We start from the raw sequence: 14,716 nt of genomic DNA on the forward strand, positions 1-14,716 counted from the left end.
TCAGCTCTATCCAGCTCGGTCTTTAACATTCAGCCCAACAAGGCTACATTTACACCAGCAAATTGAGGGGCACCCTTTGCATCACGCTAACAGCATTAATCTGCATCTTACTACATGTTCTGCACAAAACATCTAAGTGCACTCAAGGAAGAAAAATAGCCCAGAAAAGAGGGGTGCGTATAGAGAATAGAAATGTGGTTCACGGAGAGATCTTTGAAATCAGAGAGGGGCAACAAGGTAAAACAGTTTTAAAGAGAATGCTGGAAGGCCAGGGTGTTCTGGTTAAAAACTGGTTATCAACAGGTAAAGTACAAGTGAGGATGGTTTTCTTGTTAATACTATGTAAGAAGGAGTAAACACCCGGAGAAAAGTTCATAATAAAACAATGTTGTAAAAATCACTGTTATGAACAACCACAACTTAGTTCAAGTTGACTACACATTAACATGGATAAACAATATACCAATCTGAATTAATTTAAACTTGACATTATTGAAAACAGCAAATCAAACTTATAAATCCCAGCTAGTCACCTGTTGGTCGATCATTTTTATGTTTGGAAGATTTATTAGACAATTTAGAAGATCTATTCTTTGATAGAAGTAGCCCAGGCTGCCAGACGTGTCATTAATAATGCCTCAATAATGTTTTAACATTGAAATACTTAATATGCAGTTGAAAAATGATATGCTTTGTTCAAGTTTTAATTAAATATCCCACCAGCAATGAAATTCCGAATGGCTGATATACATTTACTTTGCACCGTCATATGAACAATGGGGGATTGAAAGCCCATTGTTTATTTGCACAGTCTAATGCCACTACAAATATGAACTGAATATATCACAAGCAGGAGACAACACCTTGGTTACATTCAAGTTACAACTAAATAAAGCTGAATACATTTTGTACTACTGTATTAATCAGCAACAAATTAATATTTAGACAATACCTTTTTTAAAAAAATTTAAAATTTAAAAGAACCCAATTCATTTTTTGTTCCCAATTAAAGGGGGCAATTTTAGCGTGGCCAATCCGCCTACCCTGCACATCTTTGGGTTGTGGGGGTGAGACCTACACAGACGCTGGGAGAATGTGCAAACTCCACATAGACAGTTACTTGGGACCGGGGTCGAACCTGGGTCCTCTGCACCGCGAGGCAGCAGTGAAAAGCACTGCACCTCCGTGCCACTCCCATATTCTTTTTGCGTGGATCATTTTTCATTAATCATGTAATACCAGTGAATATAACTGCAAAACTAACAGAAATAAATAAGACACAGGTGAAAGTAAAATGTTACCTATAAACGTTAGTGCCCAATTAAGTATCATATGGGTAACATACATGGTTCATTAGTTACAACTGAAGCAGAGAAACACTTGCATTTTATATGAAAGCAAAATACTGCGGATGCTGGAATCTGAAACAAAAACAGAAAATGCTGGAAATCGCTGGCCTGTGATCCAGATAATCATATCAATATTAGCCATTAGGCTCAACTAAATATTCATGGCCCGTTTGAGGGTGCATTCTCCTGGATCTAGGGAGTCACCCACTGCACCGACGAGGCCTCACTCAGGCACCGGTATTTGTACTGGTCTACACAAGCACGGACCATGTTTAATGGCCACTCCGGGGGTGTTGGAGACCAATGGATGACTTTCAGTGATGGGGAAGATACTCAACCTCGCTTTGAGATCTGGGTACCCTTTCAAAATGACACCCTGATTTCGGAGGATCTGGTCAGGCCAGCCAAATTCAGCCTTAGCAGGGATCGGCACATTCGTTGTCTCAATGGGGACTGTGATTGTAGATAGTTACTGCTGTGGGCAGATTATTGGTAAAAGTAAATCAACAAATATTTTCCTTTCTACAGCTGGCTTCCTTGTTATTAAACTGGCGATGAGGAAAACGGAGATTCCGGAATTGCTTTTTTTAAATGCCTAGTCTGCCCGGCCAACTAAGGTGCGGAAAAATCAGGATGAAAGGTTTGAAAATGCCACTGTTTAGTGAACTAGTGGCCTTTGATGCGGGTTTTGAAGATTGGGGCCAATCCGCAGAACACACAACGTACTTCTTTCAGGCCAATGGTATCTTGGGGGAAGACAGTCAAAAAATGATTCTCCAGGGCAGCACAGTAGCACAGTGGCTAGCATTGCTGCCTACGGCGCTGAGGACCCGGGTTCGAATATCAACCCTGGGTCACTGTGTGGAGTTTGCACGTTCTCCCCGTGTCTGCGTGGGTTTCGCCCCCACAACCCAAAAAGATGTGCAGGTTAGGTGGATTGGCCATGCTAAATGGCCTCTTAATTGGAAAATTAAAAAAAAATTTAAAAATAAAAAATAAAATAAAAATAATTGGGTACTCTAAATTTTTTTTTTTATTATTTTTTTTTTTAAAAAGTGATTCTCCTACAGCCTTTGGGGCCCTGACCCAGCTGTATTGGACTCCAATCATTTGACGAGTTGGTTGCACTAGGGCTGAACATTATGATCCAAAACCTTCCGTTATAATACAATGGTATAGGTTCAACGCGACTATGCTATGGTATAGGTTCAACGCGACTATGCTATCTCTCAGCAAGCCGGTAACTAACTTTTGGACCCGCCTTCAGAGGTTGGCGGAGCACAGAGTTCACCATCCCTATCGGAAATGTTGAGAGATAGGCTTATTTGTGGAATAAGTAAGATGGCCACACAAAGGAAGCTGTTACACGTGAAGCAGGCCACTGAATTGTCATTATCCCACATTAATATGGATAAAGTGGTACAAGGAGCTTCAGGGATCCATGGTCTGTGGAGTCTGTAGCTTGACCGGCCCTCTGTATTAGACTCCTGCAACATCACAGGGCAGTCACCTCCCAAGAGGCAACACGAGGCGCAATTCCGCAGTCAGGCTCAGTACTTCGGAGCCATTGCAGACCTGCAGGACACTGCCCCAAGGACGAATGGGAGAGTTGACCACATTGCCAGATGTGTGGATGGAGAACATGTGGTGGCTAGGGCCGCCAGAACAGTGCCCAGGGCAGCCAATGAGGTAACCACGAGAGCCTTGCACATGGCCCCATCAGAAAATGACAATATGATGCAGCTGAACTGCATCACGGCCCCAAAGGTGGCACTGATTCAGATCACATTGCAAGTGAATGCGCATCCTCTCTGGTGATGGAGATGGATTCAGGAGCTGCTGTCTCCATTGTGGACAAATAAACCTTTTGCCGGTTTCGTACCAAGATCCTACCTCTAACGCTGTGAAACACCAAGACCAGATTGACAACCTGTACAGGCAAACTGCTTTGTATCGTGGGGACCACCGAAAAAAGCAATTGGTCAGACTACCATTAATCATGGTGCAGGGACCGGGCCCAATCTGCGGGGGCGTGACTGGCTAAGAGTCCTCTGTGCAGACTGGCAACAGATTTTCCAGGTGGGCACAAAAAACTTATATGAAGTCGTGGGCAAGTACTTTGAAGTATTCCAGGAGGGTCTGGATGAAATAAAGGGGGGCCACAGTTCATATATGGACCCAGAGGCTCAACCCAGATATTTTAGGGCAAGGCCTGTTCCCTACACTTCACTCACCAAAGTGGATCATCCCATTTGTGGACCAGCACTGCCCCAAAGAGCTGCAGCATCTAACGGATCTGGGAATCATACGACCAGTACAGTTTGAGGAGTGGGTGAGGCCCGTTATACTCCATATCAAGCTCTGCGGAGATTACAAACTCATGGTGAACAGGGCTACGCACCTGGACCATCACCCGATGCCCAGGTTGAAAGATTTATATGTGAAACTGGCTGAAGGATGCTCCTTTACAAAGCTCAAATGTGAGCCATGCCTACTTGCAGGTGGAACTGGATTCTGCATCCAGGAAATACCTAACTTTAAACACCCACAGAGGGTTGTTTGCCTGCCTCCAGTTCAGGGTCTCGTTAACTATAGAGTAATGGAAGGTGTTCTTCAAAGATTGCCAAAGGTAGCTGTATACTTAGATGATGTGTCATCACGGGTGCCACCGACCGGGATTATTATGGGAAATTAATCTAAATTTAGCCAGCTTGTTGGCATCCCACCGCATACTGTTAGAGAAGAACCAAAAGGACAGCAGGGTGGCGCAGTGGTTAGCACTGCTACCTCACGGCACTGTGGGGGGTTGCACATTCTCCCAGTGTTTGCATGTGTTCCTCCCCCATAACCCAAAGGTGTGAAAGGTAGGTGGATCGGCCACACTAAATTGCCCCTTAGTTGGAAAAAATGAATTGGGTACTCTAAACTTTTGAAAAAAGAACCAAAAGCGGGTTTGGGGTGCCTTACAGGAAGAAGCATTCACCGGGGTGAGGAAAAGTCAAACATCCTCGCAGCTCCTCATCAATTATGACCCAGCTCTACTGCTAGTCCTGACTTGCAATGCGCCCCCCCCCCCCTTTTCTAATGTATTGGGGTGGTGCTGGTCCACAAATGGGATGTAATGTATTTTTGCTGGAAAATTTTGAATTGTTTCATTAAATATTTCCCACTGTTTATTTCACAACGATGCTTTTTAGGTTATTCCTCCAATGAACTTTAGCCAGCTCTTTCTTCACACCCAAGTTGTTGCTTTGTTTAAGTTTAAGATTTTTGTTCAAGACTGGAGTATATCACTTTCAAACATAATATGGAATTCAAATTCAAATAGGGGCCTCACGGTAGCATTAAGGGGCCTCACGGTAGCATGGTGGTTAGCATCAATGCTTCACAGCTCCAGGGTCCCAGGTTCGATTCCCGGCTGGGTCACTGTCTGTGTGGAGTCTGCACGTCCTCCCTGTGTGTGCGTGGGTTTCCTCCGGGTGCTCCGGTTTCCTCCCACAGTCCAAAGATGTGCGGGTTAGGTGGATTGGCCATGCTAAATTGCCCGTAGTGTAAGGTTAATGGGGGGATTGTTGGGTTACGGGTATACGGGTTACGTGGGTTTAAAGTAGGGTGATCATTGTTCGGCACAACATCGAGGGCCGAAGGGCCTGTTCTGTGCTGTACTGTTCTATGTTCTAAATGCACCATGATTACTATTTCCCAGTGCATAGTTTATGATGAGATTATGAAGTTACCCTATGTCATTGCCCAATACTCGATCTAAAATAGTTTTATCCCCAGTTCAACCTAATTAAACTATTATATTCTTATTGGTGAATGGTTATTTTATTATCCTTTTTCCTATCCACCTAGATATTTTACTTACACCCTACAAGGGTATTTGCTTTTCTTTCAGTATGTGTGCATATGTGCATGCGTGAGTGTAATACATTCATTTTGGAGATGCATATAGATGCACATGGCTAGAGAAACTAAACGATAGACCATGATTCACTTGCAATTATACGTACACAAGTGAACAATCAGTGTATAGTCTACAAGACTACACAACATATATTCCAATCACTGACAATATACTTACACCAAGTACGCTTAAAATACTGTTCTTAATCCTCCAGAGAAACCATTTTAACAAATAAAATTTTGCAAATTTAATGCAACAAAAATGACTAAAATCACCATCTGCCACTTATTCCAATAAGCAGTGTTTATTTTTAACCAATGGTCCAGTTTTACAACACAACTACCATAGATTTTTTTTAAACTAACACTAGAGTCTATTAAGAAAAAAATTGCTTCCTCAAAATGCTCAATGGGCAAGTACACTGAGCTGCACAAGGAGGAAGGTTCCAACTCCCTTCCCTGGCCTGTGGTGAGATCGTGATCAAGCTGTAAAAACTTTCGGACACTGCTCGGAGTCGCCAGTCGGCACGATGTCTAACAGAGGGTATGCATGCGGTTTCTCCCTCCCGACAGGGAATCAGGTACCTGGTTCAACTCTTTTGGTGCAACAAACTTGTGCCGTTGATTGGAAGGATACACACATGCATAGGAACGGTGTGTGCCCTTTTCCCTTTTGTTGCCAGAAAAAGTGTGTTCAGTCACAGGAACGGGACACGATGCTAGGAACAGCCGACACTGAGGAATTTCAGAGCTAGCTAATCTCATCTGGGACAGCATTAGACATGCTGCATTGGCATCATTACCTTTGTCTCTGGAAAGGGGGCAGGAGAAAGAAGGTCACTCCTGATCTTAGTTCAGGACATGCTGCTCACATACAGGCAGCAACAGATTTGGATTGATGGCCCAACAATATTTTTGCTGGCCTTGCTCACAAATAAAGGACAATTGGTTCCACTTGCCAGGAAGTACTAAATGCCCCTTGTAAAAGTACTGAAGGACAAAACCAGTAAGAAAATAAATGTATTCACTCTTCATAGAATCATAAAATTTACAGTGCAGAAGGAGGCCATTCGGCCCATCGGGTCTGCACCGGCCCTTGGAAAGAGCACCCCACTTGAGCCCACACCTCCACCCTATCCCTGCAATACAGTAAACCCACCTAACCATTTTGGGCACTAAGAGCAATTTAGAATGACCAATCCATCTAATCTGCCCTTCTTTGAACTGTGGGAGGAAACCAAGTAATAAACAAGTCAGGATCGCAAGGTTTCATGCCAACTCTGACTGGCAAATGCATTTGAGCCCTGCCTTAGATATTCTTGTACGGCAGTGCTAAGCACTCCTATAAGTGGTCTGGGCACTCTGTATTGGAGTTAAGACAGTGAACTTTCTTTGCTCCATCAGACTTCCGCTCCAGGCATAACTGGCTCCTAAATGTGCTTTTGCCCCTTACCCTTATCCCTTCATTCCCAGTTGTCAGAAAGAGCTACCCCAATGATTTATCTCCAATCAATCATTCACCAATAGACCAGTCAGAAAAAAACATTTACCAGGACTTCCCTTCTGAAAAAACCATCTGCTCCTGTCAAAATGGAGAACTGCCACCATTGCATCAGGAGCTTGGAATGAGACAGTGACCCTCATTGACTTAAGTCTGAAATAGATAGTGAGCCACAGCATTCCACAAACTGATTGTTCAGTTAGAAAATATGTTCATCTGCAGCCCTTTTATTTTAGACCTAGGGAAATACACTTTATTTCAAGGTACAACTCAGCCTTTTCACAAGAAAAAAAAGGTATGGATGAAAAAAATCCCCAATCATAACCCACAGTTTCACCTAGTAAGGGCACTTGCAACAGTAATGGGCTAACGGACAGAACATCCTATATATGAGAGACAGGAAGGGTGAAACAGTCAGCAGCTATAAATTATTCTGTCCTGTAAACTGAAGAATCGTGACAGCAAAAAGATAAAATAAAAAAAATTGAAACCTCTTGTTGATATTAAATTCCTGTAGTTAAGTAAACACATTTGGAATATGTATCATGTAATGCACTGCAGTGACAATTTATTACTCCTTCTTAAAATAGCTACACAATATTCTTATTCTATGGAAGTTTATGTGCGGCCACAGAATATTTAATGGGCAAGATAGCCTGTGAAGCTATTTAGAGCTTGGCGATGTGCTGTAGAGCTATTTGGGGCCCAGTGACATACTAAAGTAATCAGCACTTGTTTGAAAATAAGCTCTGAAAAAAACAACAAAGTACTTTGGGCGGAATTCTCCGCTCACGGGAAAAAGCGGAAGGGCCGTCGTGAACTCTGCCGCGTTTCACGACGGCCTCGGAGACCGCTCCTCGCTCCCTATTCTCCCCTCCCGGCGGGGCTAGGAGCGGCCCTCCATAAATCTCGGCCGCGTTGCGCCGAGAATGACGCGGCCGGCCCGCCTAATGACGTCAGCCGCGCATGCGCAGGTTGGCCGGTTCCAACCCGCGCATGCGCGGCTGACGTCATGACGCTGACGGCACAAACCCGCGCATGCGCGGTGGCCGTCTTTCCCCTCAGCCTCCCCGCAAGACGTGGCGGCTTGATCTTGCGGGCTTCTCACTCCCATTTCACGACGGCAGCGACCAGGTGTTTGCCGCCGTCGTGAAACAGCCGTGAACGGCAGGCCGCTCAGCCCATCCGGGTCGGAGAATGAAGGCGAACGGCGATTCTTCCGAGCCGGGGGGGGGGGGGGGGGGGGGGTGAATGTTGTCGGGGGGGCCCTCACGCGATTCTCCCACGCCGCGTGGGGAGTGGAGAATCGCGCCCTTTAACTTTCAATTAGGGGCAGATCACCATGGAACAGGTTGCAGTGGCAAGTAAGAGACAACTGCTAGTGGGTACTTTGGAGGGAAGGTTCAATCCCCAAACCTGGTGATGAGGGAGGTGGGTGGGGTTTAATTCCAAACCCGCAGGCAATCTTTGGGAGGCACAAGAAAAACTTGGAAGCACTCCTGCTCCACCTAGCCCAAAAACAACAATAAGAGCAGTTGACTTTACCAGAGCAGTGTTTGTTTCCCTTCATCTGCCAGGTTTCCAAAGGCCAGAAAAACCTGACTTGTGAAACTGGTTAAATGCTATGCCAATCATAGACTGGGTTTGATAACGGTCTCCTGTTGCACCATTAAACTCAGAAGTGGACAAGTTGTAGTCAGGTTTAATATTTTTAAATCACACCCAACCTCAAACCACCCCATAAATAGAAATAGAAAAAAGTACAGATACCAAGCTATGGAGGGATCAATTGGTTGAAGTGTCATAGATTTGTCCAAAAGTAGTGACTTTGAGAACATTTTCAAAGTGTAGAGAAAAGGACACAACCATTGCTCCAAATTCATTCGTAAAGATGTATGACATTAAGTAAGGGTAAAGTAGTAGCATGGATAGAGGATTGGTTAATTAATAGAAAGCAAAGAGTTGGGACTAATGGGTGTTTCTCTGGTTGGCAATCAGTAGCTAGTGGTGTCCCTCAGGGATCCGTGTTGGGCCCACAATTGTTCACAATTTACATTGATGATTTGGAGTTGGGGACCAAGGGCAATGTGTCCAAGTTTGCAGACGACACTAAGATGAATGGTAAAGCAAAAAGTGCAGAGGATACCGGAAGTCTGCAGAGGGATTTGGATAGGTTAAGTGATGGGCTAGGGTCTGGCAGATGGAATACAATGTTGACAAATGTGAAGTTATCCACTTTGTTAGGAATAATAGCAAACGGGATTGTATCTAAATGATAAAATATTAAAACATGCTGCTGTGCAGAGAAACCTGGATGTGCTAGTGCATGAGTCGCAAAAAGTTGGTTTACAGGTGCAACAGGTGATTAAGAATGCAAATGCAGTTTTGTCCTTCATTGCTAGAGGGATGGAGTTTAAGACTAGGGAGGTTATGCTGCAATTGTATAATGTGTTAGTGAGGCCACACCTGGAGAACTGTGTTCAGTTTTGGTCTCCTTACCTGAGAAAGGACGTATTGGCGTTGGAGCGTGTGCAGAGGAGATTCACTAGGTTAATCCCGGAGTTGAAGGGGTTGGATTACGAGGAGAGGTTGAGTAGACTGGGACTGTACTCGTTAGAATTTAGGAGAATGCAGGAGGATCTTATAGAAACATATAAACTTATGAAGGGAATAGATAGGATAGTTGTTTCCACTGGTGGGTGAAAGCAGAACTAGGGGGCATAGTCTCAAAATAAGGGGAAGTAGATTTAGGTCTGAGTTTAGGAGGAACTTCTTCACCCATAGGGTTGTGAATCTATGGAATTCCTTGCCCAGTGAAGCAGTTGAGGCTCCTTCATTAAATGTTTTTAAGATAAAGATAGATAGTTTTTTTGAAGAATAAAGGGATTAAGGGTTATGGTGCTCAGGCCGGAAAGTGGAGCTGAGTCCACAAAAGATCAGCCATGATCTCATTGAATGGCGGAGCAGGCTCGAGGGGCCAGATGGCCTACTCCTGCTTCTCGTTCTTATGTTCTTAAGAAGCATATTTGGGTACTCTTAAAATAAGAAACAATGAAGTCAGTACTTTCTAATAATTCAATGACAGATTTTACAAGAAATATTCATTGACTTGATTCAGAAGGTGTTCTAAAAAACACAGTACATATCTGCTCACAAACAGAAATACAAACTTGCAGAGTCTGATCTTCTTGCAGATTCTGAAATCCCTAACTGAAAAACTCATGCCTTATAAACTGTCAAATTAGCTTGGCTTTTGCAGCCCTGTCTGATTCAGGCAGCAATTTGTTTCTCCTGATGCCTGACCAACACTTTTTCGCCTCGATCAATGTTCCCAAAAATTGAACAACTGCTTCTCAATAATAATAATAATCTTTATTAGTACCACAAGTAGGCTTACATCAACACTGCAATGAAGTTATTGCGAAAATCCCATAGTTGCCACACTCCGCACTTTTTTAGGTACACTGAGGGAGAATTCAGAATGTCCAATTTACCTACCAAGCATGCTTTCAGGACTTGTGGGAGGAAACTGGAGCACCTGGAGGAAACCCACGCAGACACGGGGGGAACGTGTAGGCTCTGCACAGACAGTGGCCCAAGCCGGGAATCGATCCCGGGTCCCTGGTGCTGTGAAGCAACAGTGCTAACCACTGTGCACCGTGCCACACTTTGATGGTTGCAGAATATTGTTGAGCAAAGTAAACTGCCAAATAACAGAAATATCTGCAAGCGTAGCAAAGTCATCACAGTAATGCACTGGTCAATTGCAAATCTTGAGTTCGCACATAAATCCCCTGTAAAATTGCAGAGTACCGCTTTAGACATTTCTTAACTATAGAGTATATTGGAGTGCAATAAATTAACAGAGGACAGTGGCAAAGGAATAGAAATGAAAATTTGACACAGGAAGAAAAACCCGACACAGTAAACAAGTCAAAAAGCTTGTATATAATCTTCAGATCTATTTATTGATGCAAGATTAAAAATAGATCTTAAGCATCATGAAGTCTTCCCAGAGTGGTGAAGTTTTGTACCTTTATAAGATGCTTGTTGATCCATTTTGTGAATGTCTTTTTCTGCACTCTGTCACGCTCATCTGTACAAACAGAAAAAAGGAAAAGGAGTTACTTCTCCTCCAACAATTTTAACATTAGAAAATGATCTAAAGAATCATATGGACACAAAACGTTAACTGTTTCTCTCAGCACAGCTGCTGCCAGATCTGCAAAAACTTTTAATATCAGAAAACGTTAGATTTCCCCTCTCCGCTGTGATACCTTTTCTGCAATAATTAATTGCAATCAGCACAAGTTAAGCAATGAAGATTTTTATTATTACTAATAATTCACCAAATAAATATCGAGACTGCACCTCTACCATTCCTTTCCCTTGAAGGCATCAAATTAAAATTCAAATATGTTCAGATGTAACTCTGGTCCCTGAATGAGACAAATTTTCTGTCTATTTCTCCTCAGCTTTGTTGCTTCATATAAACTGTCTCAATCAACTCCAAAATGTTGTTTTCCAAAACACTGAATACCTTTCCAAAATAGCATGCATTGGAGAATATTCTTCTATTTTATGCCTTGTGGTAGAACTGAATCAGATATTGTGTACCACATTAATTGAGAACACTGTCATGTTTAACTTGCAAAAAGAAAATTAAGGGAGCTGAAATTCAGGTCTCCAATAAATATTAATGCCTTTCCCAAAATTAATTTAGTAACTTAATTTCATAAACATAGCTATTTGGCATTAATTGGAAATTTCATTCAGGAGGCACAGAGCCAACTGGTGCAGGAAATGGCAAAATATTGCATCAGCGCAGTTGGGATATTCTACGGTTAGGGTTCAGGTATGCTATTGGGCAGAATAAAAGAAGTTTTACTTTGCATCTATCTGGGCTATATCTGACTTAGGTGTATTTTCCACTTCCACCGCAAACATCTCTCATCTACAGGGCAAAAAGGTCACACACAAAATATATGCAAACATAACAGCAATCTACAAAGCACAGAAAAAAAAAAGAGTTGGTAAAAATGCCACAGAAACCAGGACATTATTTTAGATCCTTCACCACCTACATAGCTCATATAACCAGACACTATGTTTGTTTGTAAAGCACATACGGCCACTTTTAATTTTCCTTTCAGACAGAACCATCATCTCCATTCCATAGATTGCACGTTTGGAGACATCAGATAGATCACTTGTTCCCCTCAGTTACCAGCATTTGCTCTACAACTGTACATAGCCTAGATTAATGTATCCTTAAATATCTAGCCTCAAAATCCAGCAAAATGGCAAGTTTGATCAGAAGACAAATCACTGGACATGACTGAACAGGACAGAAACAGAGTCCCGTTTTGGGCGTGTTTAGCAGGGTGTTTCTTGGTACCTAAAACGGCGAGAAATACACCACTATTTAACGGCACTTTTATCATTTTTTTTTTAACCTCGGCAGGACTTTCGCACTTACATTATTTCCTGCATTGTCCCACACAGCATCCAATCTACCTCTTGCAGGTCCACAATCCCCTCCTCACCCCACCTCTTAATGGCAGGCAACCCTGGGACTGGGCCCGTCCTTGGCACTGGCACCTTGGCACTGCCAGGTTTGGCAGTGCCAGCCAGGTGTCAGCAGGAGTGCCACCCTTCCCAGAGCCTGACCACCCAGGGGTTTCTAGAGGACTGGGAGATCCCAAGGTGCTGTTACACCTGGTCCACAAAGTGGAAACGAATGCTAAATGGCACCAGGTCAAAATCTCCCATTAACGGCTGTTAGTTCCCTGGCCACAGGAGACAACAGTAAAAACATATCTAAATAAGCCTAATGGCCTAAGGAGGCTGAGATCCAGATCACAATGTCTCGCGAAATTCCATAAATTCTCATGAGATGTTTCATGTGTCGCAAATCCTGGGAGAGGCCTGTCGGGAGATTAAACGACCTAGTTGCGACACCAAATAGGGTGCAGCGAGGCCATTAAATCGTGACCACTGCAAAATATTTTTCTGTTTCAGAACTATCGCACACAGTACTATGTAACAAACAACTCTGTGAATCAGTATAGATCATACTCTAAATATGTGAACTTCTCAATGGACTTCCAATTAACTTTTTTCGAAATCAAAACGTTGAAGTAAAACATTTTGCATGCTGCAAGTGAAAACATCCAATTCATAACGGCAGAATTAAGAATAGACCATTGGATCCAACAAACATTTTATTGACAGATCAAAGGCCAAGCAATTCTTCTGCATTTGGTCCCCATAGCCTCATAATTCTTGCATACTTGGCAGATTACCATGTGAAAGTGCAATTTCCAAACTCCTGGCTCAGAACTGTGATTTCACATATATTGTATGTACTCTGCATAAGGCAACACTTCAGGTATACACCTGAAGACGGACAACTCAACCTTTGGGATCCATCAGATTTTGATGTCGAACCTATTAAAACCATTAATGATTTAACATGCATTAATCAAAAACACTATTAACGTAACAAAATTAACATAGTGAAAGGCTAAAGATATGACTAAACCAATACGTATACGTAAGTTAAAACACAGAGTGCAGAATAATAGCACAGTTGATAGCACTCATTGTACTGGACCACAGGGTGGTTGCAGACATGCTGAAACTCTCCTAATTGTAAAGCCATGACTTTTGGTCAATGGCAAGCAGTACCTCAGCATTTGCTCATAATAGGGATTTCTTTCTTTAAAAATTACAGGAATCACCTATAGTTCGTTCCACCACACATTTTAACTTCCCCAAAACAAGTGTGAGGTTTGTTTTCTGGGTTGGTGATTGGCTAATGAAAAAATAAGAAATGGAGAAAAAATAAATAGAGTAAATTCAAAATTTGAGGGATGGGAAAGAGAAATTGAAATCCAGGACCATATGTATTACAGTTACTATATCGGAATTTAAAGAGAGATCTTGGTACTGAGCTGGTCAATGAATCCAAATTCCAACTGATAACTTTTTTAAAATTTTATGGAGACGTTTGCCATTTGTTGGATGAACAGATGGAACATCCTGTGTGTGCTTCATTCCCAATGAGGTAAGACTGACTGCAAAAGCTGCAAACATGCAAGCATACAGAGTCAACCAGGTGATTTAATCCAAAAAAAAGCATGCTGCAGTCCATTTTCTGCAGAAAGTATTTCAAAACTAAAATCTTTCTTTTCACAAAAAAATCCAGTAAACAGACTCATAAAATAGGTCCAGAATTAATGTTTTACACTAAAATTGGAATTATATTTATGTGCAGTGCTGGATATTAAAATGAACCAAGCTTCATTGTAATTCTTTCTAGTTGTTAAAAAATAACCTGGTCAGGTATTTCAGCATTTTATCTGCTAGTTTAAGTATCAACCCATTTACTTCAATCAGTGAAATTGCAACATCTTATATTTACATAGCATCTTTAACATAATAAACTATTATAAAACAATATATGACACCAAGCCACATAAGGAGACATTATATCAGATGATTAAAAGCTTGATCAAAGAAGTAGATTTTAAGGAGTGTATCAAAACAGGATGAGGTAAAAGGGGCAGAGAGGTGTAGACTGAATTCCTGCAATATAAATTAAGCAACTATTACTAGCCTTTTACACCAGTCTCAGTCTTGGTATTGTAACACAGCTCAAATATCTGTTACACCAGTGACTGTGCTTTGTTTCTGCACATACAGCTCAATGTCAAATGTGATACATACAGACTTCAACAAAGGCCAGAGCAATTCTCTCACCCCCACCAGAATTCATTTTAGCATAACAAAACAGCTGTGCTAGCATCATTCTCAAGTGTTAAAAGCAAACTGATAAAAAGTTCCCAGGAGACATAACAGACATTTGGGAACCTTCAAACTTTGAACTGGCCTGAAATGTTATACTACAACTGATGAGAAGTGAACCAGAGGTGGTGTCACAACACTGGAATGACAG

At 42.3% G+C, this 14,716-nt stretch overlaps 1 protein-coding gene across 5 annotated transcripts in view; it reads right to left on the minus strand.

Moving 5' to 3' along the window:
- macf1a (microtubule actin crosslinking factor 1a) overlaps nucleotides 1-14,716 on the minus strand; it is an 837,043-nt gene that overhangs the window by 496,255 nt on the left and 326,072 nt on the right. For all 5 annotated transcript variants that reach the window (XM_038800586.1, XM_038800577.1, XM_038800561.1 and 2 more), the window contains exon 2: nucleotides 10,791-10,852. In XM_038800586.1, coding sequence (XP_038656514.1) covers nucleotides 10,791-10,852 — 62 coding nt within the window. The remainder of the gene's footprint in view (nucleotides 1-10,790; nucleotides 10,853-14,716) is intronic.

This window comes from Scyliorhinus canicula, chromosome 1, assembly GCF_902713615.1.
Source record: "Scyliorhinus canicula chromosome 1, sScyCan1.1, whole genome shotgun sequence".
Taxonomy (NCBI): Eukaryota; Metazoa; Chordata; class Chondrichthyes; order Carcharhiniformes; family Scyliorhinidae; genus Scyliorhinus; species Scyliorhinus canicula.